This window comes from Plecotus auritus (assembly GCF_963455305.1).
Source record: "Plecotus auritus genome assembly, chromosome: 3".
NCBI classification, from domain to species: Eukaryota; Metazoa; Chordata; class Mammalia; order Chiroptera; family Vespertilionidae; genus Plecotus; species Plecotus auritus.
This window is the reverse complement of record NC_137772.1, coordinates 39,779,503-39,806,959: the sequence shown is the minus strand read 5'-3', so window position 1 is coordinate 39,806,959 and position 27,457 is coordinate 39,779,503. Positions and strand designations below refer to the sequence as shown.

The following is a 27,457-nucleotide window of genomic DNA, read 5'->3' as shown; positions in this document are numbered from 1 at the left end:
TCCTGGCACATTCAGAGTAAGCATTATATTTGTTTTCTGATGGCATTATTTTTCAACCAAGTCTAGCTGTTCTAACCCATTTAACCTGTGTAAAAATAGTGGCTCATTGGATGTTTATTAGAAATTTTATTTGATGTACAATAGAAATGTATATACATAGTTACTTAATAACATCTCTGCATTGTAAATATTAAGCAAAAGAATGCATGAGTTTAATTCAGATAAGGCTGTACTTTTAAAGAAATTTTACTTATCTGTGAAATGTATTTTGATTTGGTGTGCAGTGACATGGACAAACAAAAATCCACCCTCGTAGATGCCCTGTGTAGAAAAGGATGTGCCCTGGCTGACCATCTTCTTCAAGCACAGGATCAAGATGGGGCTGTTTCAAGTGATGCGGAAGGAAGAGAAGAAGAAGGAGAAAGTACTTTGGATTCTCTGACGGAAACTTTTTGGGAAACTACAAAATGGACTGATCTTTTTGACAATAAGGTAACCTTTCTGCTTCTTTTTTGTGCAGTTTTTGGTCACAGATTTATCTTGTGTCCCATTGCCTACTGGTTACGGTTTCCCAGTTACTGGCCAGAAGAAGAAGAGAATAAATGTAGTGAGTCTAAGCTTGGCTCTGAAGAAGACGTGTTTAGCACTACCTATTTGTCATATCTGTTTTAAAACAGTTTTTACCGTTATTTTACCTGTCTGCAAAGTGGCTATTCAGCAGTAATTTATAAAACAGTTTGAGAATGTATGTAGTATTCTCTTGGTTAATCTAGCTAGTTATGTATGAAGCTAAAATTAACAGTATCTTCTAGAAAGTGTCTTCATGCCTTCCCACATGTAGAGGGTGTCCCAAAAAATGTACATACACACTTTGTATAATTATAAAGGCGGTATTTATTAAAAAACATTTCATTTTCAAAGTTGAACTATCAGCTGTTAAAGTATGTATACATTTTTTGGGACACCCTGTATTTATGTGCTAATTTGTCAGGGATTGGGGAGTGGGGTGGTATCCTGGTTAATTTAGATATTATTTTTCTCAAAACTCTGAAACTTCTAAATAATTATCATCTTGATTTTTGGCCGATCAGTTTTAAAACCCAGTTTAGTAAAAATAACATTGACAAATGTTTGGGTTTTGGTTATAAAAATGTTTTTAAGTCCTTTTAGCTCTACTATAACTCTTACGAGATTATGTAACTACAATTTTTTGTCAACCTTTCTTTCCTCTGGAGATAAAAAAATAAAATAAAATCACTGGAATTCTTACTTAGCACAAAAATTGTTTTGTTTTAGTAGACAGATGCTTATTTTTAAGATGAACTATGGTAATTTCTTAGGAAAGACTGTTGGAAGTAGGGGAAAAATTCTTCCTGTATGCTTCAGGTTTTCCCCCACAGCACAGTAGTGCATATGTAGGAGGAACTCAGTTATATTCAGGAAACTGCGCCAGAGGTTAAGAATTTGCATCTGAGCCCGGCCAGCGTGGCTCAGTGGTTGAGGGCCGACCTATGAACCAGGAAGTTATGGTTCAATTCCCGGTTATAGCACATGCCCAGGTTGTGGGCTTGATCCCCAGTGGGGCGTGCAGGAGGCAGCCGATCAGTGATTCTCTCTCATCTTTGATGTTTCTATCTTTCTCCTTTCCTCTCTGAAATCAATAAAAATATATTTAAAAAAAAAAGAATTTGGATTGAAATCAGACCCCTGGAGTTTGAATCCTGCTTCTTCTACTTTTATCTGTGTGATCTTATTCTGGTGTTGAATGAGGATAGTGAATGACACTACCTACCATAGGCTTTTATGAATGAGTATTAAGTACACAGGAGGACATGTTGCATGTCTACTTTATGCCAAACACTGAAAAAAGATTGCTGCTGGAAGAAGACAAATAAGCTATGGGTCCAACAGAAAGTTGATGAACATCATAATAAAATTGTTATAAATAATTCTATTTTTTCTGTAATACTACTGTATTAGGGGCCATGCTTTATATTACCTGGCTATTTACATTCAGAGTTAAACAATTGTTTAACATTTTACTTGGCTCTAGAATACAAATAAATGCAACAGGATTTCTTTATTTGACAGTGTTCTCACATTCTAAAAGTAGAGACCAAAGAAGTAAATAAATGGTTACAAGTATATTTGACAGATATGATAGTTAAAGGTACAAAACTTGTATAAACGTATATAGTGGAAAGTTTATATAATTAATACTTTTCTTTTATCCTCTTTTATAATTTTGATAATTTATAATAACTGTACTTTTGTACTTCTGTCATAATTTGCATTTTTGCAATCATTTAGGTTAGCCCTGCTTTCTTTTTCATGAAGAGGTATTTTGGTATGGATTTCAAAGGCTAGTGAATTTATTATAAAAAGTTTCTTCCTTAAGATAAATTACCTTGCCAAAACCGGTTTGGCTCAGTGGATAGAGCGTCAGCCTGCAGACTGAAAGGTCCCAGGTTCGATTCCGGTCAAGGGCACATAACTTGGTTGCGGGCACATCCCCAGTAGGAGGTGTGCAAGAGGCAGCTGATCGATGTTTCTCTCTCATCGATATTTCTAACTCTCTATCCCTCTTCCTTCCTCTCTGTAAAAAATCAATAAAATATATATTTAAAAAAAAAAAGATAAATTACCTGTTCTGTGGGATACTCACCTCTTTTGAAGACATTGTATTTTTATTTTTATTATTATATTTTTAATATATTATCACTGATTTCAGAGAGAAAGGGAGAGGGAGAGAGAGAGAGAAACATCAGTGATGAGAGAGAATCACTGATTGGCTGCCTCCTGCACGCCCCCCCACTGGGGATCGAGTCCACAACCCAGACATGTGCCCTTGACCAGAATCAAACCCAAGACCCTTCAGTCCACAGGCCAACGCTCTATCCACTGAGCAAAACCAGCCAGGGCGACATTGTTCTTCTAAAAAATTTTTGAAATTTACTTGATATAACATTTTCATTTTAAAAGCTATGCTTCTGTAAAAGCCTTAATTTTTCATTATTAAAGCTATATGCCTTAAAATATTAAATGTTTCCTAGATAAGCTTTATCTTACTTTACATTACAGGTTTTGACATTTGCATACAAGCATGCATTAGTAAATAAAATGTATGGGAGAGGCCTTAAATTTGCAACTAAACTTGTGGAAGAAAAACCAACAAAAGAAAACTGGAAAAATTGTATTCAAGTAAGTGATATTTCAGTTGTCACCATAAGGGTCACTTCAATACTGCATAGTGACAAGATAGCCTCATGGTAGTGATATAACAATAATGACTTTATCATGAATAATATTTAATCAATGTAATTTGAACAATAAAATAAATACATAAAGAGGAAGTCAGAAGCTATTTAAAATTTTAAAGCATTTTTACTCCTGTCCAGAAAACCTGTATTTAGCTTTAGGTGTTTTTAATATACACACAATGCATTATGAATTTTGTACAGATAGAAGACCAAGTTTTCCTTTATGAAGGAAATAATTTCTTTAAATACATAGTGGCTTAATTCTAAAATGGTTGAATTTTTAGAGTTTTATATTTGATTTTATTCTTCATTTGAGATGATAGGCCATTATGTTATTTTATTATTATTATTTTTATTAATCCACACTCAATGATATTTTTTCCATTGATGTTAGAGAGAGTGGAAGGGAGGGGGGAGCCAAAGAAAGAAAGGAAGGAACAGAGAAACATCGAGGTGAGAGAGACACATTGATTGGTTGCCTCCTGCTCATGCTCTAATGGGCTGGGGATTGAACCCATGACCCTTGGATGGTCCATTGCTCTAATCACTGGAAAACACAGGCCAGGGCTTATAAAATTTTTGAATCCTCATCTGAGGATATGTTTTTATTGATTTTAGAGAGAGAGGAAGGGCAGGGGAGAGAAAAAAAATGTGAGAGAGCAATGTTATTCGGTGCCTCTTGTATATTCTTGACCATGGTCAAACCCACAATCTGGGTGTGCCCTGACTGGGAATCGAACACATGACCTTTCAGTGTATGGGATAACTCACCAACCAATAGCCACACCAGCCAGGGGAGCCATTATGTTATTTTACCACATACTGTACTATATTGAGTGAAATTCTGTGGTTGTCCTTTTTTCAGAAGTTAATTGTCAAGTATAAAAACTTAGTGAGTTCCACAGATATTTATTACTAAAGGCCCGGTGCATGAAATTTATGCACTCGGGCCGGGGGAGGGGGGGTGGTTCCCTCATCCCAGCCTATGCCCTCTTGCAGTCCAGGAGCCCTCAGGGGATGTCCAGCTGCTGGCTTAGGCCCGCTGCCCGTGGGGAGCATGCCTAAGCCAGCAGTTGGACATCCTTAGCACTGCCGCAGAGGCAGGAGAGGCTCCCTCCACCACCACTGCACTCGCCAGCCGTGAGCCTGGCTTCTGGCTGAGGGGTGCCCCCCCTGTGGGAGCGCACCAACCATCAGGGGGCAACTCCTGTGTTGAGCGGGATTGAGCCAAAACTGGCTCTCTGACATCCCCTGAGGGGTCCTGGATTGCAAGAGGGTGCAGGCCAGGCCGAGGGACCCCACGGTGCATGATCGGGGCCAGGGAGGGATGCGGGAGGTTGGCCAGCTGGGGAGGGACCACAGGAGGGCTCCAGGGTGTGTCCAGCCTGTCTCGCTCAGTCCCAATCGGCTGGACCCCAACAGCAAGCTAACTTACCGGTTGGAGTGTCTGCCCCCTGGTGGTCAGTGCATGTCATAGCAACTGGTCAACAGGTTGACTGTCTACCCCCTGGTGGTCAGTCATATGTCATAGCGTTTGAGCAGCCTTAGCATATCATTACTATATTGCGCTTTGATTGGTTGAACAGACAACCAGATGACCGGACACTTAGCATATTAGGCTTTTTTTATATAGGATAGCCTGACCTTGTCTTTGTGATGCATAATTGGTTTATGCCTAAAGGATAAAGGGAGGTTGAGGAATGTTGGTTATTTGGTCAAGGGTCTGCTTTTTATATTTAAGGTATTTTTTGGATGTAAAACTGACCAGTAGGTTCCTATAGAAATTTTTTACTAAACTATAGGTTGTCTTTACTCTTAGACCCTTTTTTGCATACCTTTACCAGTTAGTTTAAATTGTATGACTTTTTTTTTTTTAAATATATATTTTATTGATTTTTTACAGAGAGGAAGGAAGAGTGATAGATAGTCAGAAACATCGATCAGCTGCCTCTTGCTTGTATGACATTTTAAATTAGCTCCTTCAGATCTCTGGATAGGTTAAGAGAACTCTTTCTGGAATTAATTGTTAATAAGTCCAGTCTCATCATGTAGGCTATACTCTGCAAACTTGTACATTTGTGAAGCCAGTGATCCACCCAGACATTGATTTTAGGGGTGTTTTGTTACTTGTCTCCCCTCCACTCTGCTTCCCTGGTTTTCAACTAGCAACCAGAAATATTGGCTTTGACACCTACTGGTGAATCTCCATTACATTTAGAATAAAATCCAAACTCCTCACTGTGGCCTATAAGGCCTCTTGTAATCTGGCTCCTGCATTCCTTTCTAGCCATATCTCAGATCACACTTCCCCTATTCACTCTGCTTCTGCCACACTAGCCTCCTTTCTGCTTGGGTAAAATCCTTGGCCATACCCTGTCCACAAGGGGACCTAACTATTCCAGCTGTACAGAAAGCTTTTCCTCAGATTGACGCAGTACATTCAGGTTTCAACTTAAATGTTACCTCCTAAGAGATCTCTTTCTTGACGATGTAACTTTCCAGTCACTCTGTATTATATAGTTTTATTTTTACTGTATACCTGATATATATATAATTTACTTATTTATTCATGTATTAACTTGCTGTTTTATTATTTGGTTTTCCTGAATGGAACATAAGTTTCTAAAAATGGGAAGTGAGTTTGTTCAGTGTTGTTCTCCCAATGCCTAGTTTGACTTCTAGTGGGCACTCCGAAAAAAAATGAATGAAAGGAAACTAGATTGGTACGAAGGGAGCAAGTAAGTTAATTGGTAAGGAAAACAAAAGTTAGAGGGAAAGAAGGGAGGTTGGCTGGGATGATGATAATTACTAGGGTAGGTTAGCTGGTAGGAAAGTTTATAATTGGTAGTAAGGAACTTTGGTTCGTAGAAAGGAAGGTGGGTGGGTTGATGCTAGGTTGGCTGGAAGGAGCGTTCTACATACTACCACATTGTAACTAAATTTTTAATGCAGAATTTGCCTTAAACATTGAACTTAAAAATCTGTTCTTTAATAATATATCACTGTGTTTTGTTATAGCTGATGAAGTTACTTGGATGGACCCATTGTGCATCTTTTACTGAAAACTGGCTCCCCATCATGTATCCTCCTGATTATTGTGTATTCTAAACTGAGAACCAAGACTTTAAATTTTAAAAAAGAAAATTTTATAGTGGATGGACATAAAAACAAATTTGTGGCATTTTTAGTCTAATGCATGTTTTCATCTGCTATCAAATATTGATTATTAAAATGATGTGTATTTATCAGAGACTTTGCTGGCGTGTGGCTTAATACATGTAAATCTAGACCACAGACATCATGGTGTGTTCTTAATGCCTCACATTGCTGGCAATGGGCTGTGCCCTGACTTCCAGCACCAAGGACTTTCATTTGGGTTGCAGCTACTACATGCATGATAAGTTTTGAACAGTAACTTTTAACTGCAAACCTGTAAAATTCTATTTTTTATTTTATAAAAGAACAGGGTTTTAACATTTTCGACTTTAATTTTTCTCAATTGTATGAAGGCCTTAAAAAAGCTACATTAAGTGTAGCTAAAATTATTTATTGGACTAAAAAGTAACAGAATTTCACTTTCAGATGTTTTTTTGGTTTGTCTTTTTTTTTTTTTTAACCTTTTCATTCAATTAAGGGGGGAAATTTAAAGGGGCATAAATAAATAATGTGGCAATTGCTGGAGCAGAACTGCTTCTATAAATCTTCATCTTGGAGTAATTTCAGGCCAATCATTTTTAACATCCTCTTGATGTGCAGAGCATCTGAATGAACCAATAATACATGTATAAGTGCCAGATAGCTAAATCTTTATCAGGTATTGTAAAGACACACATATGGTATGTTTATTAAAGTTGAAATAATGTAAACCACGTGAATAAATGTGCAAAACCAAGATCACAGTACACCATATACACTGATACCTTAATTTTTTAATAAATAATAAACGTGAATATTGAAGCTTCTTAAAGTTGGTCTTAATTTTTCATAATTAAAATTTGAGATTAGAACAAAAGTAATATTAAATCCATAGACAAAAAACTTAACTTGGTAATTTATAATGTTTCTGATAGGCTTGCAATTATTTGAATGTTTCCAATCTTATTGTGATTAGATTTTGTGTATGTTTAACTTATTTTATCTTTCTATTAAACTTGCTTCTCTCATCCTTTCTCCATAAAATAAACAGACACACATAGACAATATTAAAAGCCTCTCCTGACTTATAGCAAGAGTGTGTGTGTGTGTGTGTGTGTGTGTGTGTGTGTGTGTGTGATTTTTAAATCTTATTTCCTTAGAATTTACTACTACATATAGAAGGTCTACCAGTAATCTTGTTTAATTGTTCATAACTGGTTTTTGGTAATTGATGCCTTTATTTGATTAATACATTAGAGCTTGTATGAAAAAAAAATAGAAATATGCATGCCAACATTTTGCATATAATTTCTAGTTTTTATTTATTTTTTAATATATTTTATTGATATTTCACAGAGAGGAAGGGAGAGGGATAGAGAGCTAGAAACATCGATAAGAGAGAAACATCGATCAGCTGCCTCCTGCACACCTCCCACTGGGGATGTGCCCGCAACCAAGGTACATGCCCTTGACCGGAATCGAACCCGGGACCTTTCAGTTCGCAGGCCGACGCTCTATCCACTGAGCCAAACCGGTTTCGGCTGCATATAATTTCTGAACCATCTAGAGTCTGAAATCCATCAATGGCCAGCTACATGCCTGTTCCCTCACAAACACTTTCACCTACATACATACAGGTCTCCCCATAAACACAGGTTCATCAGTCCAATAAAAATATTGAGAAGCTCAGAAAAGATAGGTTACTTCATAAGGTCACGCTGCTGATTGATTATTAATTACAGAACCTGTTTTATTATCTAGGTTTTGCCATATCTGGTAAGTACCACCTGCTTGCACAGAGCTTCTGGGTCAACCAGAGGTGAGAGTTTGGGTCCTTCTCAAGTCTTTCCTAAGGATGTGTACAGCTCTACTGTGTGCATGTCCTTCTAGATGCTCAGGAGTTCGGCAGAGCTTTCAAAGTCCCTATGAACATAACTTCCTTTTAAGCTTTTTGATTAGCCCCAAATGTTATCCACCATTTCAGGCAGCCACAAAATTACACAATTGCCTATATCTGGACAGCCACTGGAAAAGGCCTCTGGGCCTAAGAGAGATCTGACTTTTCAGATGGGACTGCATTTCTAGTCATGTAAACCAAATTCTTTCTAGAATCTGACTAAACCTGTCTAATAAATACTGCTTTGCACTTGGGGGTATTCTAGAAAACAACCAGGTAAGTTAAATAATGACAATTCTCTAGAAATGGAAGTTTGGAGGAGCTCCCAACCCTATGTGGCTCCCTCCAATGACTGCCAGGCTGCTGCTTTTCAGGACTACCATGGAGCTGGAGATGGAATGGAGAGAGGGTAATTTGAAACATCACGAAATAAATTAATTGCTCTGAGATTCAGCCATTTTATTTTTTTTTATTTTTTATTTTTTAAATATATTTTATTGATATTTTACAGAGAGGAAGGGAGAGGGACAGAGAGCTAGAAACATCGATGAGAGAGAAACATCGATCAGCTGCCTCCTGCACACCCCCCACTGGGGACGTTCCCGCAACCAAGGTACATGCCCTTGACCGGAATCGAACCCGGGACCCTTCAGTCCGCAGGCCGACGCTCTATCCACTGAGCCAAACCGGTTTCGGCAGATTCAGCCATTTTAATTGCACAAACATGCCTCAGGTTGCTACATGCCTTTGGTTAATTTCAAGAATTCTGAAAGAGTTGCTTTTGATAATTTTTTCCTGTTTCCCCATGGCTTTAATGAAGAGAATTTTCAGAGGTGCTTCTGCATTGAAATGGTCCACCATTGCGGTGACATTTTTCTTTTAAGCACAAGAATTTAGTAACCAATTTTTTTTTTTAAATATATTTTATTGATTTTTTTACAGAGAGGAAGGGAGAGGGATAGAGAGTTAGAAACATCGATGAGAGAGAAACATCGATCAGCTGCCTCCTGCACACCCCCTACTGGGGACATGCCCGCAACCAAGGTACATGCCCTTGACCGGAATCGAACCTGGGACCTTTCAGTCCACAGGCTGACGCTCTATCCACTGAGCCAAACCGGTTTCGGCTTAGTAACCAATTTTAATGGAATTTTAAGATAAGAAACTTCCTGATTATATATTTATTTTGAAGTACTACTTTCTGAGTTACGTCAAGATACAATAAATTCTAGGATCCTTCAAATAAGACTTATTTTTGCACAAAACACCATCATTCCAGGGCTCCCAAATTTCTGATTTTATTCTTGAGGTTTTGATTTTTATTTGCTTTTTTTTTTTTTTTTTTTTTGTGGAAGAGTTTTGGATATACACTTTAAGAAAGGTATGGTTCTGCAGGTGCAATTAGTGGCTGGGCCAGGGGTGGGCAAACTTTTTGACTCGAGGGCCACAATGGGTTCTTAAACTGGACCGGAGGGCCGGAACAAAAGCATGGATGGAGTGTTTGTGTGAACTAATATAAATTCAAAGTAAAGGAGCGGAGGGGAGAGCAGGAGAACCAGATAGAACAGCCAGATCCGGCCCGCGGGCCGTAGTTTGCCACGGCTGGGCTGGGCCCACCTGACAGGCTGGTCAGTGCAGCCTGAACATCTATGATGCAAAACAGTCTTAACTACTGCACAGCAGGGAGTTGGCTGTACCCTTCTAGGGCAATGTATTGTTTTAGTATCATATTGCCCCTGCTTTGGGGAGAGGATTTCAAAGAATTAAGCATGTGTTTAAGCTCTATCCTCTCAAGGTTCTGACGTGAAAACCACAATTCCATTATCAACGCCAGATGTCACTGTTTTCACTAGGTGACATCTAGTGACTTTTAAGATACGATTGCATTTCCAGTCACATAAACCAAATGGTTTCTAGAATCTGATGTGCCAGGCCATATCCAAAATGTGAATACAATGCATATCAACTGGAAATATCTTCTATCGTTTTCATTTTATGTAGGATTTTTAAAGTTATTAACATATGTCTCCATTCTGTGTACCAAGCTACCTCAAAACTCATTGGTTTTAACAATAATCATTACTTTTCCTCATGAGTGTAACTTGGCTGGAGTTTAAACTGGACTTGGCTTATATGGTTCCAAGCCTGTCATTAAAATGTATAATTTACAAGAAGAAGAGAAGATAGAGGGACTATTAAAAGGTACCTTGGTATTTTAGTGGGCATAATGCAGCAAGTAGAAATGCTACAGAACAGACTACTCAACTGCAACAAAGAAAGGCAAGATGGAGAATCTGAAGATTTGATTTGGGGTGCTGAATATATAGATTATGTATTACAGAAGTGTATACTTTAAACCTATATAATTTTATTAGCCAATTTCACCCCAATTTAATTTTAAAAAATCTAAAAAAAAAAAAGGGACATGCCAATCAAGCAATTAAAGATGTGGACCTTATTTGGGTCCTTATTCAAACAAACTCAAAATGTCATAACATGAGAAAATTGGAAATGGAAACTGATTTAATTTTTAATATATTAATACTTAGTATTAATACAAAAATTGTATATAAAATGCTTTTTAGATGTGATCATATGGTTATGTGTCATATAGATATGAACAGAATATATAGAAGAATGGATATGTCTTCAAATTTATATAGGAGCACAGAAGTGGGTGGATGTTTAGATGAAATAAGATTTGCCATGAGTTGAATGAAAATTTATATGGGGGTGAGTTTTCATAATACTTTTGTCTATTTAAACAGCATTATTGAGTTATAGTTGCCATATAATAAACTACATACTTAAAGTGTATATTCATTAGAGGCCTGGTGCACAAAATTCATGCACAGGTATGGTCCCTAGTCCTGGCCTGTGATCAGGGCCATCTTCCCTGGCTGCCTGCAGCCAGCCCTGCCCCCTGCCACCACCCACCCCCAGTTCTCCATTCACCATCAGGCGATTGGAGCCTGCTGGCCAGGGAAAGGGACCAAGAGGTGGTCAGTGCACCTCGGTGACTGGTCCATGGTCGTTGCGCCATTAGGGTCAATTTGCATACTACCCTTTTATTATATAGGAATAGAGGCCCGGTGCATGGGTGGGGGCTGGCCAGCCTGCCCTGATGGGGGCCCTGGATTGGGGTGGGGGTCCCCACTGGGGTGTGGGGCCTGCCAGGGCAAGGGGCCGTGGTCATTCTCGTCTCTGGTCATGGTTGTGGTTTCGTCATTTCAGTTGCTGGGCTTTTATTATATAGGATATTTTCCTATAATAAAAGTTTAAAGACAAAAATTCTATATAACTGATCAATCTGTCTTTTCTAAAAGGGTAGACTTCTATCCCTTTAGAAAATAAACATGATCATCATATACCTTTGTCCTGGGAATGTGAAAGATAACCATTTGAAAGTTTGAGATTTAGGAGGAGGTCCCATTACTAGTAACTTTCTTTTCTCTACATCGTGGGCTTTAAGAGGATATTTTAAAGCAAATTTGCATATTTTATTGATTTATTGGGATGACATTAATAAAATTATATGTTTCAGATAATTCTACAATACATCATTTGTATATTGTGTGTTCACCACCCCAAGTCAATTCTTCCATCACCATTTATCCCCCCTTAACCCTCATCTATCTCACCTCATCCCCCTTCCCCTCTGGTAATCATGACACTCTTGCCTGTGTCTATTTCTTCCTGGGTTTTTTTGTTTAATCCCTTCACTTTTTCAGCCCAGCTCCCCTAACCCTCTCCTCTCTGACATCTGTCAGTCTGTTCTCTATATCTGTAAATTTGTTTCTATTTTATTAGTTTACTAGAGGCCTGGTGCACAAAATTCGTGCAAGAGTAGGCCTTCCTTCCCCTGGCTGCCAGCACCAGCTTCTCTCTGGCACCTGGGACCCGGGCTTCCCTCGCAGCCCTGGCTTCGCCCGGAAGGTCATCCAGTCTAATTAGCATATTACACTTTTATTATTAATAGATTTTGTTAATGAGATCCCACAGATAAGTGAAATCATATGGTACTTCTCTTTCTCCTGAGTTACTTCACTTAGCATAATACTCTCCAGGTCCATCCATGCTGTCACAAAGGGTAAGATTTCCTTTTTACCTCTGAGTAGTAGTCCATTATGATAATGTACCACAGCTTTTAATGTCCACTCATCTACTGATGGGCACTTGGCTGTTTCCAAATCTTGGCTATTGTAAATAATACTGCAATGAACATAAGGGTGACGATATTCTTTTGAATTAGTGTTTCAGTTTCTTTGGATAAATTTCCAGAATTGGAATTGCTGGAAAAAAAGGCAGTTCCAATTTTAATTTTTTGAAGTATCTCCATATTGATTTCCACAGTGGCTGCACCAATCTGCACGAGGGTTCCTTTTTCTCCACATCCTCCCCAATATTTGTTATTTATTGATAGCCATTCTGACAGGTGTGAGGTGATATTTCATTGTGGTTTTAATTTGCATTTCTCAGATGATTAGTGAAATTGAGTCTCTTTTCATTTGTCTGTTGGCCATTTGTATGTCCTCTTTGGAGAAGTGTCTATTCAGGTACTTTTGCTCATTTTTTTTTACTATATTTTATTGATACTTTACAGAGAGGAAGGGAGAGGGATAGAGAACTAGAAACATCGATCAGCTGCCTCCTGCACACCTCCCACTGGGGATGTGCCCACAACCAAGGTACATGCCCTTGACTGGAATCGAACCTGGGACCCTTCAGTCTGCAGGCCGATGCTCTATCCACTGAGCCAAACCGGTTTTGGCACTTTTGCTCATTTTTTAATTGAATTGTTTTTGGTGTTGAGTTTTATAATTTCGCCCTGGCTGGTGTGGCTCAGTTAGTTGAACATCATCCTGTGCACTGAAAGGTCGCTGGTTCAATTCCAAGTCAGGGCACATACCCAGGTTGTGGGCTTGATACCCAGTGGGAGGCTTGCAGAATGCAACCGTTCAATGTTTCCCTCTCACATTGATGTTTCTCTCTCCTTTCTCCTTTCATCTCTCTAAGAAACAATAAAAACATACTGTTAAAAAGGGAGATAATAGCCGAAACCAGTTTGGCTCAGTGGATAGAGCGTCGGCCTGCGGACTGGGGGGTCCTGGGTTCGATTCCGGTCGAGGGCATGTGCCTTGGTTGCGGGCACATCCCCAGTGGGGGGTGTGCAGGAGGCGGCTGATCAATGTTTCTCTCTCATCGATGTTTCTGGCTCTCTGTCCCTCTCCCTTCCTCTCTGTAAAATAACAATAAAATATATTTTTTTTAAAAAAAGGGAGATGATAAAATGTTAGAGCCATGGTCGGCAAACTGTGGCTCGCGAGCCACATGCGGCTCTTTGGTCCCTTGAATGTGGCTCTTCCACAAAATACCACGGCCTCGGCAAGTCTGTTTTGAAGAAGTGGCGTTAGAAGAAGTTTAAGTTTAAAAAATTTGGCTCTCAAAAGAAATTTCAATCATTGTACTGAAGATATTTGCTCTGTTGACTAATGAGTTTGCTGACCACTGTGTTAGAGTAATCCCACTATCCAAGTTCCATAATTTTATGTTATCTTTATGTGATACTGAAAAAATAGGAGAGAAGGAAATCAACCACTATTTTTCTTACCTTCTGGGTATCTGAACTACCCTTTTCTGGAAGTGCAAGCTTTCTCTGAAACCATGTCAAATCTTTATGAGCATGATCTCAAAAGTAACTCCTAAGAAAATGAAAATAAAGAAAATTGGCATCCAGTCATTTTGAGAAGTCCAGGACTCTAGAAGGTCCTATAAGTTCAAAATGTATTATCTTCCAATCCACTCATCACAGCTTTTTTAAATTAAAAAAATTGCTGACACTTTTATATATGTGAAGTAAATTGATGTATCATTCTGAAGTCCTCCTCATAACCACATGCAGCACTCTGCCAGAAAAAAATTTCTGGTGCTTCTGTGTCTTATCAAGGGCAGCAGTGATTTAAAAAAGTGAGGTGTCATAGTGGGTATCTAACTGCGTTCATATCAATTTACTTTAGCAATAATGAGATGTGTGGTGCTATAGAATTTTTACTTAAAAATTTTTTTTGTTGTTAATCCTCTCTCGAGGATATTTTTCCATTGATTTTTTTAGAGAGAGTGGAAGAGAGAGGGAAAGACAGAGAGAAACATGGATTGATTGCCTCCTGCACATGCCATGACCAGGGTCCGTGCTGGGGAGGAGCCTGCAACCAAGGTACGTGTGCTTGTCTGCAATTGAACCTGGGACCTTTTGGTTGGGAGGCAAACACTCTATCCACTGAGCAAAACCAGCTAGGGCTAAAAAATTTTAAATAATCCTCTATTAATTTCACAAAAAGAAACACAGTTCTAAAAATAGTATAGGTAGATTATTACTGCCCCATAATTCAAATGTAGAACAAATTTGACTGGACATACTATTTTCTATTACCACCAGGAATAGTATATTTTATGCTTTTTTTGTAATCAGGAAAATAAAAATGTAAGGTTGCCAGATTTAGAAAAAATCAAAGCTATATGACCTAGTTTAAATTTAAGATAAATTCCAAATAATTTTTTATTAGTAGTACACTTCATTGTTATGTAGGACATGAGAGCTTGTCTCTAATGGGTCTGAGAATTTTTTTTTTTAACCTTAAAGCACCTACTTTTTAAAAACAATATATTTTATTGATTTTTTTACAGAGAGGGAGAGGGATAGTTTCAAACATCCATGAGAGAGAAACATCAATTAGCTGCCTCCTGCACACCCCCTACTGGGGATGGGCCCGCAACCAAGGTACATGCCCTTGACTGGAATCGAATCTGGGACCCTTCAGTCCGCAGGCCAACGCTCTATCCACTAAGCCAAACTGGTTAGACAGCACCTACTTTTATATTTCTTTTTACTGGATGGGTCTGTTGGCAATGTTCCTCTTCAACAATCTACCCTTATGATGAAAACCAAAATTAGATTTTGCCATGGTCTCCTGGTGAATTTCCTTTTCACCCTGAACGTTGATTCCAATAAGTAGCTACTTGTGATGCTTCCTGTTGTCAGAAATAGGGTGGGGCAAAGCCAGATTTAAGTCCTGCTCACTCTTCCTCAAAGTTTAGTCACAAAGTAGACCACAGTATGGACTATTAATGAAAATGTTAACACTATCTTGGATTTAGAGTACTTTCCCTTTGAAGATATAATTCTTAGTCTTCACTTATTCAAGGTGAGTTGAGAAAAGAAATATTATTCTTTAAACCAATTAAGTGTTCAGGCCTCTTTGGTCACATAAGTTTGAGTGCAAGAAAGATATTTGGGGCTCTTACTGTCCCACAGTATGAAAGACAATAAGATCAAAGGCACATTTTAAGTGTCAGAGTTTACAGTCTTTCAATCTACTGGACCATAGCCTCCAGGTAGTTACATGCTTAATTTAGGTTTAACTGTTATCTTGGGGTTTATCTTTGCAAATATCTTTGTAGAATACATGGTAGGCATTCATTACTTCTAGAAAAAACTTCAGCAATTCCTCTGGATTTCAGGGTAAAGTATACCCTCCTCTCTGACTCCCCACCTACACAGGGTGATTTTTTATTTTCCTATGAAATAATGCAACTGGCAAAACAATCTCTTGCCTATGGCAGGTATTCTCTAATTCATTTAATGTAACTACCTTAAAGGGGATGTTTTAACACTTTACTCTCTAGTTCCTTAGATTTTTCAGAGCTTATGGCACTAAACCTTTATTAGTATACCACTGAATAATAGCTCTTATAAAAACTGAAAAGGAACTTATGTGTAACTCTCATGCTGATGCTTAAGTTTGCAGAGGTAAAGGGTATCCCCCCTCCAGGGCTTTGTCATTCGTATTTGTTACTTAATTTCCTTGCCTACTAATAAAAGTACAATTACCTAGTTTTCAGCACAAACTAAACACTTCTGTCCTTTGCACTAGACACCTCTCATGTCAATCTCAAGTGAGCAGAATTCAAAGTAAATGCTAACCCTGGCTGGTGTGGTTCAGTTGGAGTATTGTCCTGTATACCAAAAGATGGTGAATTCAATTCCAAGTCAGGACACATACCCAGGTTGTGGGTTTGATCCCTGGTTGGAGCACAAGCAGGAGGCAACTGATCGATGTTTCTTTCTCTCTCAAATCAATAATAAAAAATTTAGGTTATTAAAAAATAAGAAGTAAATGTTAAGCTAATTTATTTTAAAAAATCATAGGCAATAAAAAATAAGGAACACCAGAGAAATCACATTACTAAGAGTAATTATGACACTACAGGAAAACACTCAGAAAAAAAAATTGAAGTTTTAAAATATCTATATTGAGTAATGTTGCATTCTTTGAGCTATTTAGACATTGTGAACTAGGTTTTTATTCTTTTTTTTTAATATATTTTATTGATATTTTACAGAGAGGAAGGGAGAGGGATAGAGAGCTAGAAACATCGATGAGAGAGAAACGTCGATCAGCTGCCCCCTGCACACCTCCTACTGGGGATGTGCCCGCAACCAAGGTACATGCCCTTGACCAGAATCGAACCCGGGACCCTTCAGTCCGCAGGCTGACGCTCTATGCACTGAGCCAAACCGGTTTCGGCGGTTTTTATTCTTTATGTACCAGGAAAAAAGTCCCAATTACAGTGTGTAAATAGCAATATAAAATCAGGATTGCTCATAATGGTTAGAAATCCTGTGAATATCATACATAGTTCACTACAACAAATCTTTATTGAATAGTGAAAGTATTAGTCATTCAATAAGTAACTAAAAAGTGCTTTATAGATACAAAGATGAGTAAAAACTATTCCCTGACTTGAAGGAGTAATTTAAATGGTATGGATTAGATATGTTAATAACCTACTGAGAAGACAAAGTGTGATTAACATCAAAGACAAGATATTATGTGGGTTCCAAGGAGAGATATTTGTGTAGTCCATGTTACCTGGAGTACTGTGTACAGCAAGCATGTCAAACTCGTGGCCAACAGGCCACATGTCTCATTTATTTATAAAAGAGGTGTACAGGTTTAGAGAATGGGGAAAATAAGGCTAAAATGTTGATAGGGCCTATTTGGCAGAGCCTTAAATTAAGGACTTTAACCTTAATAATCATCTTTGAATATCTCCCAAGTTTTTGAGTTGGAGGTATCAAGTAGTTTACTAAAGCAAGGAGACAATGACATAGGAAAATCAATTAGGATCCTGCAATTATACAGATGAGATTGTTGAGGGCCTGAATTAGTGACTCAATTTACTACAGTAAAATGAGTATTGCTTTCCTTTTTTAAAGATGACACTCCTCTGCAAAATTACTTTCTCAATTGCACAGAAATAAGACAAAAGTTGCACTGTAACAAAATTCAAGTGTTTAATTTTTTCAAACTTAACTATATTAATAAAAATAAATTATATTTAGACCGTCTTCAACATTTGTGCATCATCTTTATAGAACTATGCTTTCAAAACACATTTTGTAAAATACATCAATTTCACAATTAAAACATGTTTTATAAATGGGGGAACATTAAAGAACATTAAGTTAGTTGAAAATATACCTCATAACGCTGAGAGTTATGCTGTTCTTTATCAAATTAAATGTATTTGTATTCAAAATAACATGGCTTTTAACTAAAGACAATTATTTCTTGTCCCTTTCAGTGATTTCCTGAATCCAAAACAAAATTTGTGTATTTATTTCTTTGAAAACATCATTTGTTGACCGTCCTTTCACTGCCATGGAATGATTTGCCTTCTCAATCCAGTGGATTTTATTAGGAGCTTGCATTTTCTGTGCGACTTTCTCCAACAAGTTCTAAAGGAAAAAAGAAGAGGATACTAGACTAATGATCTATTTGTGTCTAATAAAAATTCTCTCTCCTGCCCCACCTATGCTAGCATCCATTCACTAAATATTCATTAAATATCTACTCTACAAACAACTTTTAAGGCAATGGAATGTGCAAGAAAATCTCTACTGAGGTGGCCAGCAGTCCCCCATCTCTCAGAAACAGCAATACTACAGAACAGATCAAGCATTTAATATTGATGATAAAAATTAAACAAATTATAGAGCAAAAAAAATATTCTAAAAATATTTTCCCCAAAGAAATTATATGCTCTAGGAAATACACTAATATTTACTAATATGTACAAGTTACTATTTTTTTTCAAGAGTCAATTTTATAAAAAATTGGAGAATCTGCTTGAAAGTTGAAATGATAAACCAAATGTAGTCTAGTAATCCCCAACTCTTAAGATTCAGATTAATCATTTCCCAAGTAAGAGTTAATCCATTTATCAATTCTCCTTATAGGGAGATTAATTTTGTCATTATACTTATTTTAGGTTCTCCAAAGCAACAGGGCAACTAAGGCACAGAACTCGCATTAGTCAAATCAGCATCTCTTTACTAGTAAAAAGACTGACTGCTGCAGGTAATATATTGTTCCCAAAATATGTCTTTCTTTCTCTCATGCACACAAAAATCAAGTTGTAATTCACCTTTTCACACATTTCATCTGCTGAGCCTGACACAAATAGTACAGGATCTTTTATACGAAAGAGATCTTCATCTCTAAGTTTATGCTGTTGTTTCGGATGGTGCAATGGGTAAGAAATACAAACGAGACCTCGAACAAAATCATTAGCATCAGCTGGCTCAATATGACACATTACAGAAGCAGCTGCTCTTGAGCCCATTGAACGACCTAAAAGCAATTAAAATTAAGTTCAGTTTGAAGTATAAACATTCACATAAAGTAGTGAGGATAATGTGGCAAATTAGATTTTATTTAGTTTATCCATCATATTTTTATATCAACAAATTAACTCTAAAAGATGGCAATTAGCAAGTCATAATGGAAACCTATAAGCTGTGAAGAGGTAAAAACTAATCCTAAGTCAATTAAAAAAAAAGGAATTATTTTTCTGAAGGATTGTGAAAATCCTCATGAAGGAATCATATGAGAGAAGGTGAACCAAATGTATAAATAAAAGGAGAAATCTTTGGGCTATAATACATACAATCTAATAATAGAGGAATATGCAAATTTGTCTGTTACAGCGTCACGTCACGACTGGATCAGGAGGCTGCGTCCCCACCTTCTGCTCAGGCAGCTGCAAGGCCCGAAGTAGGATAGGATACAATAGGAGGGGATAAGCAAGGAGAGGGAGAGGAAGGCAGGCCTACATGCAGACAGGCCAAGAGGAGAAACAGAAATACAGAAAGGGAACAAGAAAAAGACACAGGGCTGAAACCGGTTTGGCTCAGTGGATAGAGCGTCGGCCTGCGGACTGAAGGGTCCTGGGTTCGATTCCGGTCAAGGGCATGTACCTTGGTTGCGGGCACATCCCCAGTGGGAGGTGTGCAGGAGGCAGCTGATCGATGTCTCTCTCTCATCGATGTTTCTAGCTCTCTATCCCTCTCCCTTCCTCTCTGTAAAATATCAATAAAATATATTTAAAAAAAACAAACAAAAAAAAAGAAAAAGAAAAAGACACAGGAATGGAAAAGGGAAGGAAACTGCACACAGAAGGGGGTGGCGACCGCAGTGGGGCGGAGCAGGTGCGCCCAGTGAGGGGCGGGGTGCAGGCGGCGCAGAGCGGGCCGCCCACCCAGACATGGGAGGGCAATGGCGGCCGTTGGCAGGGAGGCGCCCAGGGGTCTGGGACGGTGGAGGACGGTCCGAGGCCTTCTGGGCAGAGGTGTTCCTGCTTTGTGGCAGCAGTGCCCGGGCTGTTCGAGCCTCAGCCATCCTCACTGGGCCGGGCACCCCGGGCAGGGAATGGAAGCAGGACAGTGGCGGGGAGGCCAAGGAAGGGGGGGTGGCGAACACCTGGCCAGGGCTGAGCCCTGGGCTGGGGGTTAACGAGCGCCCCCAACGGAAGCTTTAAGAAGGGAAGGAGGGAGGGCAGAACTTTATAAAGGAGTCAGTAGAGAGCGGAGTTAAAGAAGGAAAGAGGATGTGTGAGTGAACTGTAGGAGCTATAATGAAAATTAAGTATAGTTGTGTACTGGGGACAGATTTTAAAAGTAGGAGTCAGAAAAGAAAAAAGATAAATGATAGTGAATACTTAGGCAGGTAGATAGATATTAAAACAGTGGAAGTAAGTAGAGAAGAATGTGGATGAGAGAGAAAGAGGGAGGGAAGAAAGTTTTAAAGGGGAGCTGGTAGAGTTTAAAAGGAGAATGGGAAGAAGGAAGAAATGGGGGAGGGAGCAAAGCAGGTCCGAGGGAGGAAGTAAAGAAAAAATTTAAGGTGGGAAGGAAAAGGGGAGGGAGAGCAGGGGTAAAGATAAGCAAAGAAAGAATGTGGGGAGGGAGGGAGGGTAGGAGAAAGATGGGAAGAAGGATGATGAAACAGAAGTAGGAAATAAGGAGGAAAGAAAAGTTTATAAATGATGAGTCAGTAGGAAAAAGTGTTACATAAAGGAGAGAGAAAAATTGTGTGAGAGAGAGAAGCCAATAAGGAAGTCAAATACAATTGTGTGTGAAGGGGATAAGATTAAAAAAAAAGTTAATAGGGGCAACCAGGCCGGCAAGGGAGGGCAGTTAGGGGTGACCAGGCCGGCAGGGGAGGGCAATTAGGGGGATCAGGTCGGCAGGGCAGGACAGGGCAGTTAGGAGGATCAGGCCAACAGGGGAGGGAAGTTAGGGGGATCAGGCCAACAGGGGAGGGAAGTTAGGGGGATCAGGCAGGCAGGCAGGCAGAAAGGTGAGGGCAGGCAGGCAGGTGATCGGTTAGGAGCCAGAGGTCCCAGATTGCGAGAGGGATGTCCAACTGTGGGATAGGGCCTAAACTGGCAGTTGGACATCCCCCGAGGGCTCCCAGATTGGAGAGGGTGCAGGTCAGGCTGAGGGGACCTCCCCCATCCCCGCTGTTGCAGGAATTTCGTGCACCAGGCCTCTCAAATAAATATATAAAGTACTTTGATGTCATATAAGGAGTGACTTTCCAAAACAAAACAAAAATATCCTTAAATTAGCTTCCTGTAATCTATTTTAATTCTCAATGACATAGTCCTATATTTAAGAACAAGTAGTGTAACTCACCTCCAAGGAAAACACCTGCAAGTTTGTATTCTGAGGTCTTGAGGTAACTCTAAAAAAAAAATAAATAAAAAAAATCAACAAAAAATTATAAATTCTTCTATAAATCATTCCATTGGAAAAATCAACATATATTTCTCATCAATACTGAAATGTATGAAAATCTTTGCAAAGATAACCACACATTCTTAAGAGATTCTTCTTGAAAGAGGTAACTAGTTCTTTGCTATTCTGGTGAGGCCTTCACTGTAAAATCATGTTGGGTAATATAGGCAAATATGTAAAGCAAAAAACAACAACCCAATTCACCAGTCTAAAGAAGTCAAACATTAAAATACCTTTTCAGAACAAGATATATATAGATATAGACAGATATGCCAGTAAAAGCTTCCAACTAATACAAAATTTGATAATAATACTAAGATCTAATTTAAAGCTCTGAAAAACGTAGAAAGTTTAGAGTAATCTGGATTAAAATAAATTTCAGCCCTGGCCAAGTAGCATAGTTGGTTAGAGCGTCGTCCCCATACACCAAGACTGTGGGTTAGATCCCTGGTAGGACACATATGAGAATCAACCAATGAATACATAAGTGGAACAATAAATCCATGTCTGTCAAAATCAATAAAATAAATTTCAGATTTTCTTTATACAGCGCTTTTATTGTTTCCAAATAACATATACAGAAAACCATGCTAAATTTGTACATTCATATTATAGTAGGCAAAATATCCAGAACTGTATTCTAAAGTTATATAATTCCAGTAAGAAAATTACATCATAAGTAGCTTCATTGGCAGTATCATGGAGTGGTGTGAGCACACATCTCCATGGAAACTTCAGACACTGCTGAGTTTCTAAGAAAACTCATTTAAAGATAAATGAAATCAAATGACTGCTAACAAAATTTGTCTTAAATTTACTAAGAATTTTAAAACAGAATTTTGTTATAAGTAAATATAAAGAAAATTTCTTACCAAAACTGATTTATATGCCTTAATTCTATGTACAATATTAAGGCCTTTACAGGTAAACCTCAGGCAAAAAAAACCATGAGATGCAAGATGGGATGCCAGTGACATCAAATGAGGAAGATTCATATCTCCTGAAGCTCCGTGTGTAAGAATTATTCCATATGTTAAGCTCTTGTTAGGTACCAAACAAACAGCATCTAGTAATTTATTCCCAAAAGGTATTTTTAATTTAACCTAGAATTCAAAAGAATAAAAGGGATAAGAAATTATTTCCTTGCCAATTCAGACAACTGAATAACTAAATGTTCTTCAAGATCCATGATTCAAGTAACAGTCTCTGGTTTAGAAGCAATGGTATTAATAATAGCTAATAGTTAAATACTTATTGTGTGTCAGGTACTATTCTAATTTTTTATAGTTAACACATTTAACCTTCCTAATAATACTATGAGGCAAATACTTTTATTATCTCAATTTTACAGATGAGGAAACTGAGGCACAGTAGGTTAAGTAACATGCCCAAGATTATATAGACACTAGCTGGATTCAAACTTAGGCAGTCTGCTCTAAAGTCCTTACTCTTAACCACTAATGCTATACTGTTTCTCACAATACAAGCTGAAAATAAGAAAATTACTCTGGAACCATATGACTACCAAACAACAACAAAGAATCCTGAAGATGTAGAACATAAGAAAATATGTATTACCTCTGTATGACTCATTTTCACTGTTGAATAACAAATTTAAAGTGCATTACATCTGAGGAGCAAAGGACATCTCCCTGAAAAGAAGATTCTATTGTGAAAGGTGGGTTGGCAAACATGGAAATGATACAAGAACTATGAATGAACACACTCAATAGCTGAAATAAACACATTTATAACTACTTCTCTAAGAACTGGTATCTTTACATATGCATTAATTATTTTCAATAATTAAGTTCCTATAGGCACTCAGAATAGGTTATAGGGCCAGGTGTGGGGCTGATAGATGTCATATAATATAAAGCCAATGTGTTACCTTAACATGGAAGCCCTAAGAAAATTCTTATCAAAATAGGATGCTGTATGTTGGCATTTATATATTTTAGAGGCCCAGTGCACGAAATTCGTGCAAGGAGCTCGGTCCTCACAGCCTCGGTGGCTTGCCTCAGCCCTCGCAGCCACGGCTTTGTCCAAAAGGTCATTCGGCTGTCTGGTCTAATTAGCATATTACGCTTTTATTATATACATATATATTCTAAGCATATTTATTCTCAACTATCTTTAACTTAATCTCACAGCATATTTCTATTAACCCATTTCCTTCACCATTGTTGTTCTCAACTCTCCCTCTCACCATGCAAACGTATATACCCACACCATCTGTTATGTGACTTTGCAGAACTTCCCAATAGGAAGAGCGTTTATCAATCCTACTGACGTTGCGTTTGGCTATGGAACTTGCTTTAACAGAATATATGTAAAGGTTTCAATGTGCCATTTATGAGCAGAAGGGCAAATTTCCACAAACTCTTAATTCTCAGCCTCAGCCATAAGAAAAGCATGCTCCAGGTATTTGTTTTTTAAGCCCCAGAATGAAGACACATGGAGCACATCTGAACCCAAAACTAAAGCCTGGAGTGCAGCCTAATCCAGATCTAAACCACTGAATAACCATGAAATGTTGACTTTAAGAACCAAAACCATGAAATGTTGGAAGTCGCTGAGATTTTAGGAATGTTACTCAGATTCCTTACTACTGTAAAAAATCTTTTATTGTTCAGGATATTATCAACATCAGGAACTCCATTATTCATCTATTTTTCCCATTAACATTTTTTAATTCACTGGATATGTTCAAAAGATACCAAAAATATACAGTGAAAAATTTCCCTCATTCTACTGTTGTCTTGACAAGATCTCCTCTCCAAAGGCACCAATATTATCCATTTCTTACATATCTTTCTAGATACTTTATATGTACACATATTCCTTTTTCTTTTTATAAACTGGTGATATCTTCCTTTGACCACCACCACACACACTTTATAACTTGGTGATTATTTTTTTCTTTATAAGCATCTTTCGTTTTATGTTATGGCTGCAGAATATTCCAAGAATATTCCAACAATTTATTTCACCATCTATTAGTGAAGTTTGAGACTGTTTCTAATCTTTTGCTAAAATAGTATTGCAATGAGTAGCACTGTACTTTTATTTTCACATGTGTGTAAATATATCTATAATATAAATTGAGGAACTGCTGTGTCACAGGGTATATTCATTTGTGACTAATTTTGTACAGAATGCATTTCATTTTTGAATGGGTAATATATGCACATGTACAAAATTTTAAAAGAACAATTATGTATATAGTTGTCTCCTCACATTCTTTCCCGCCAGCCACCACGTTCTTTTCTCTTCCCATAAGCAACCATTGTGTTCAATTTATTATTTTCCCTTAAATGTGTAGGTGTGTGTAGAAAACTTTTCTTATTTGAGCCTGAAGGGTATTAGTCTGACTGCAAAAGTTCTGGGATTTGAGTGGGAGAAGGGTGAAGCAGTATCCGTTTTCATAAATGTAACCCCATAATTAACTGTGCCGAAGTCCTGTTTTATTCTCAAGATAATGGGAGAAAGGTGTGAATGGGAAAGGAAATCTAGATCTAATTTGTTTTCAAATAGGTATTACCCAAGTCATCTTTACCTAAGCCCGCTACATCCATCCTCAGCACAATTACTTTCATTGCCAGTGCAGCCAGTTTCTGTGCATTTTTTTTAAAAACATAGTATTTTATTGATTTTTTACAGAGAGGAAGGGAGAGGGATAGTTAGAAACATCGATCAGCTGCCTCCTGCACACCCCGCACCGGGGATGTGCCCGCAACCAAGGTACATGCCCTTGACCAGAATCGAACCCGGGACCCTTCAGTCCACAAGCCAACACTATCCACTGAGCCAAACTGGTCAGGGCTTTCTGTGCATTTTTAAGATGTTTGTGGTTTATATAGAACTAGAGGCCAATGCACAAAATTCGTGCAAGGGGCTCAGCCCTCGCAGCCCAGGCTTCGTCTGGAAGGTCATCCGACTGTCCGGCCCAATCAGCATGTTACGCTTTATTACAGAAGATTGTCCCACAGTATTCCCTGCTGCTGGTTTACAACTAAGCTAAGATGTACTAAGACATTTACTTTCTAGTGCCCAATATTTTATTGCTTTGTTTCCTTTCCCATTCTCATCACCCTTGTGGATTTGTCTTTTTTTAAAAATCCCTTTACTGTAACTCTACCGAGATTTCAGGAGGGAGTAAATCAGGTATGTGTATTCAATCCACTATGTTAACCCAGAATGATCTACCATTCCTCAACAACTTGGGCTTTTGCTTCTTTTCAAGAAAACTCTACTCCCTTCCCGTAGATGGACAGACAGACTGTTGTTCAGAACTGGTGTACACGTTCCGGAGTACCTGGGAAACACTGCATTGTCCCAGGACAGTCTCCCCACAACCTGGTCTAGACAGGCTCCGTGGTGACCTCTGGCTTTGGGTTCCCACAGGGCAGGGTTGAAAAACTCGCTGTTTCAGTATCTTCAGCTGCAAACGGAGAAAACACCACCAACCTCACAGAGATGCTGCGATGGTGAGTTGATAATCTCTGCACTGTATTTAGTGTCCCCACATCGTCAGCATTCAAGAGTGATTTGTATTACTACTAATATGCAGAACGCAAACAGTGATCACATCTTGTGCTAAAGGGTCAAAACTGCCACAACCACTGTAACTTCCAATTGGAACACTGTGCACAATCGGCCGGCAGGTGTTCTCAGTGGTTTGTGCGGAGCCAGGAACTAAGAGCCATCTTTTCGATTCCCGGGTGGGGCACACGCCAGGGTTGCAGGCCATTCCCTGTGGGGGACGTGCAGGAGGCAGCCCATAGGTGACGTTTCTCTCATCGATGTTTGTATTTCTCTCTCCCTCTCCCTTCCTCTCTAAAATCAATAAAACAGGAAAAGAAAAAAAATGTGTATTATTAAGTCGACAGCAGTGCATTGGAAGTCATGGAATAACGACAACGTCAGGAGTTCGTCTTCGGGGCGGAGTGGGGGGGCGGGGCGGGGCCGGGTCTGCAACGAACCCCCAGACGTAGAAGGGCGGCACTCGAGCGGGGTCTCAGGAGTTTAGGATTCAAAGGTGCCTGAGAAACGGCTTATTCTCTCAACTGCCGCGCGTGCGCCGGGCTGTGCGGCGGCCGCTACCAGGACCCGGGCGACCCCTCAAAGCCCGGAGGCAGCGTCAAGTTCTTCGCCGGTGACCGCGCTGGCTCCGCCTGGCTTTGCCCGCCCGCACCGTCCCCACACTCCGGCCCCCTAACCGGCCAGGCGGATGAAGCCCGGGCGGCCGTTGCCCGCGGGCACCGAACTTAAACCGACCGCCTCACGGAGCCGACAGCCCCCGAAAGGCGACAGCCGCGAGTCCGAAGCGCTTCAGGCGAGGCGCCAGGCACTCTAGCTCTCCCTGGAGAGGCCGTCCCCCGCCTAGGAGCGCCCGCCGCCGCCGCCGCCGCACTTACCGGGGCCGGGAAAGTGGCCGGGAGCACCTAACCGCCCTTACCCGCCTCAGAGAGCAAACTCTCACGCTCCCAGGGACCGGCTGGCTGCAACCGCCAGAGCGTTCCGTTGCGGCGCATGCGTGCGCAGTCCCCGCCTCCGGGCGCGCGGGAGGGCGCGCGGGGCACGCTGGGAGCGGGAGTTTTTCCCGCCGCCGCCCGCTGGGACCGAGCCACGTGTGCACGCGAACACGTGGGTGGCTGACGCGCAACCTCCTGCCACTGCCCACCACCACCTGGTTCCACTCTGGACCCTTCCCCAGCCCAGCTACCCCATTAGAAGTTACGCAGGTCAGAAAAACGCGGTGTCACCTCTGAGTTTCTCACACCCCGCAATTAGTGGACCCAGTTGGCTCTGTTTGCAAATATATACAGAATCCAACCACTTCTCATACTTCATACCAGACCGGTCCGAGCTCCAACCATCATTTTAGCCTGGATCATTGAAATAGCCAGATGGTCTCTTGTTCCCACGCTTCCCTCACCTCGTCACTAGGTTATCAGCACAGAGGCCAACTAGACCCACTAGAAATGTAAGCGCCTTGGCTGAAAACCTTCCACAGGGTCC

At 39.5% G+C, this 27,457-nt stretch overlaps 2 protein-coding genes across 6 annotated transcripts in view; one reads left to right on the top strand and one right to left on the bottom strand.

Moving 5' to 3' along the window:
* The window catches only part of TPP2 (tripeptidyl peptidase 2), a 101,811-nt gene extending 94,350 nt beyond the window's left edge, over positions 1-7,461 (top strand). Inside the window, exons 27-29 of one of the 3 annotated variants that reach the window (XR_013960078.1) lie at positions 285-492; positions 3,082-3,201; positions 6,279-7,224. Coding sequence is in view for 2 of the 3 variants with exons in the window: in XM_080659121.1 (XP_080515247.1) it covers positions 285-492; positions 3,082-3,201; positions 6,279-6,368 (418 nt within the window). In the remaining variant the exon portion in view is untranslated. Of the gene's footprint in view, positions 1-284; positions 493-3,081; positions 3,202-6,278 lie in introns of all 3 variants that reach the window. The other 2 variants (XM_080659121.1, XM_080659122.1) reach the window with 2 other exon arrangements.
* A 9,406-nt stretch (positions 7,462-16,867) lies between these two features.
* On the bottom strand, positions 16,868-26,995 carry TEX30 (testis expressed 30). Of its 3 annotated transcripts, XM_080660696.1 has the most exons (7): positions 26,854-26,968; positions 25,752-25,877; positions 23,012-23,085; positions 22,306-22,536; positions 21,332-21,380; positions 18,781-18,986; positions 16,868-18,091 (listed from the first exon to the last, which is right to left on the bottom strand). In XM_080660696.1, the coding sequence occupies exons 3-7, from the start codon at positions 23,024-23,026 to the stop codon at positions 17,918-17,920; spliced, it is 675 nt and encodes a 224-aa protein (XP_080516822.1). In that variant the 5' UTR covers positions 23,027-23,085; positions 25,752-25,877; positions 26,854-26,968; the 3' UTR covers positions 16,868-17,917. The 3 variants fall into 3 exon arrangements, with proteins under 3 accessions (XP_080516822.1, XP_080516821.1, XP_080516823.1); XM_080660695.1 differs by lacking the exon at positions 25,752-25,877 and having other exon boundaries at positions 26,854-26,995; XM_080660697.1 differs by lacking the exon at positions 25,752-25,877 and having other exon boundaries at positions 26,895-26,968.
* Between the last annotated feature and the right edge of the window lie 462 nt (positions 26,996-27,457).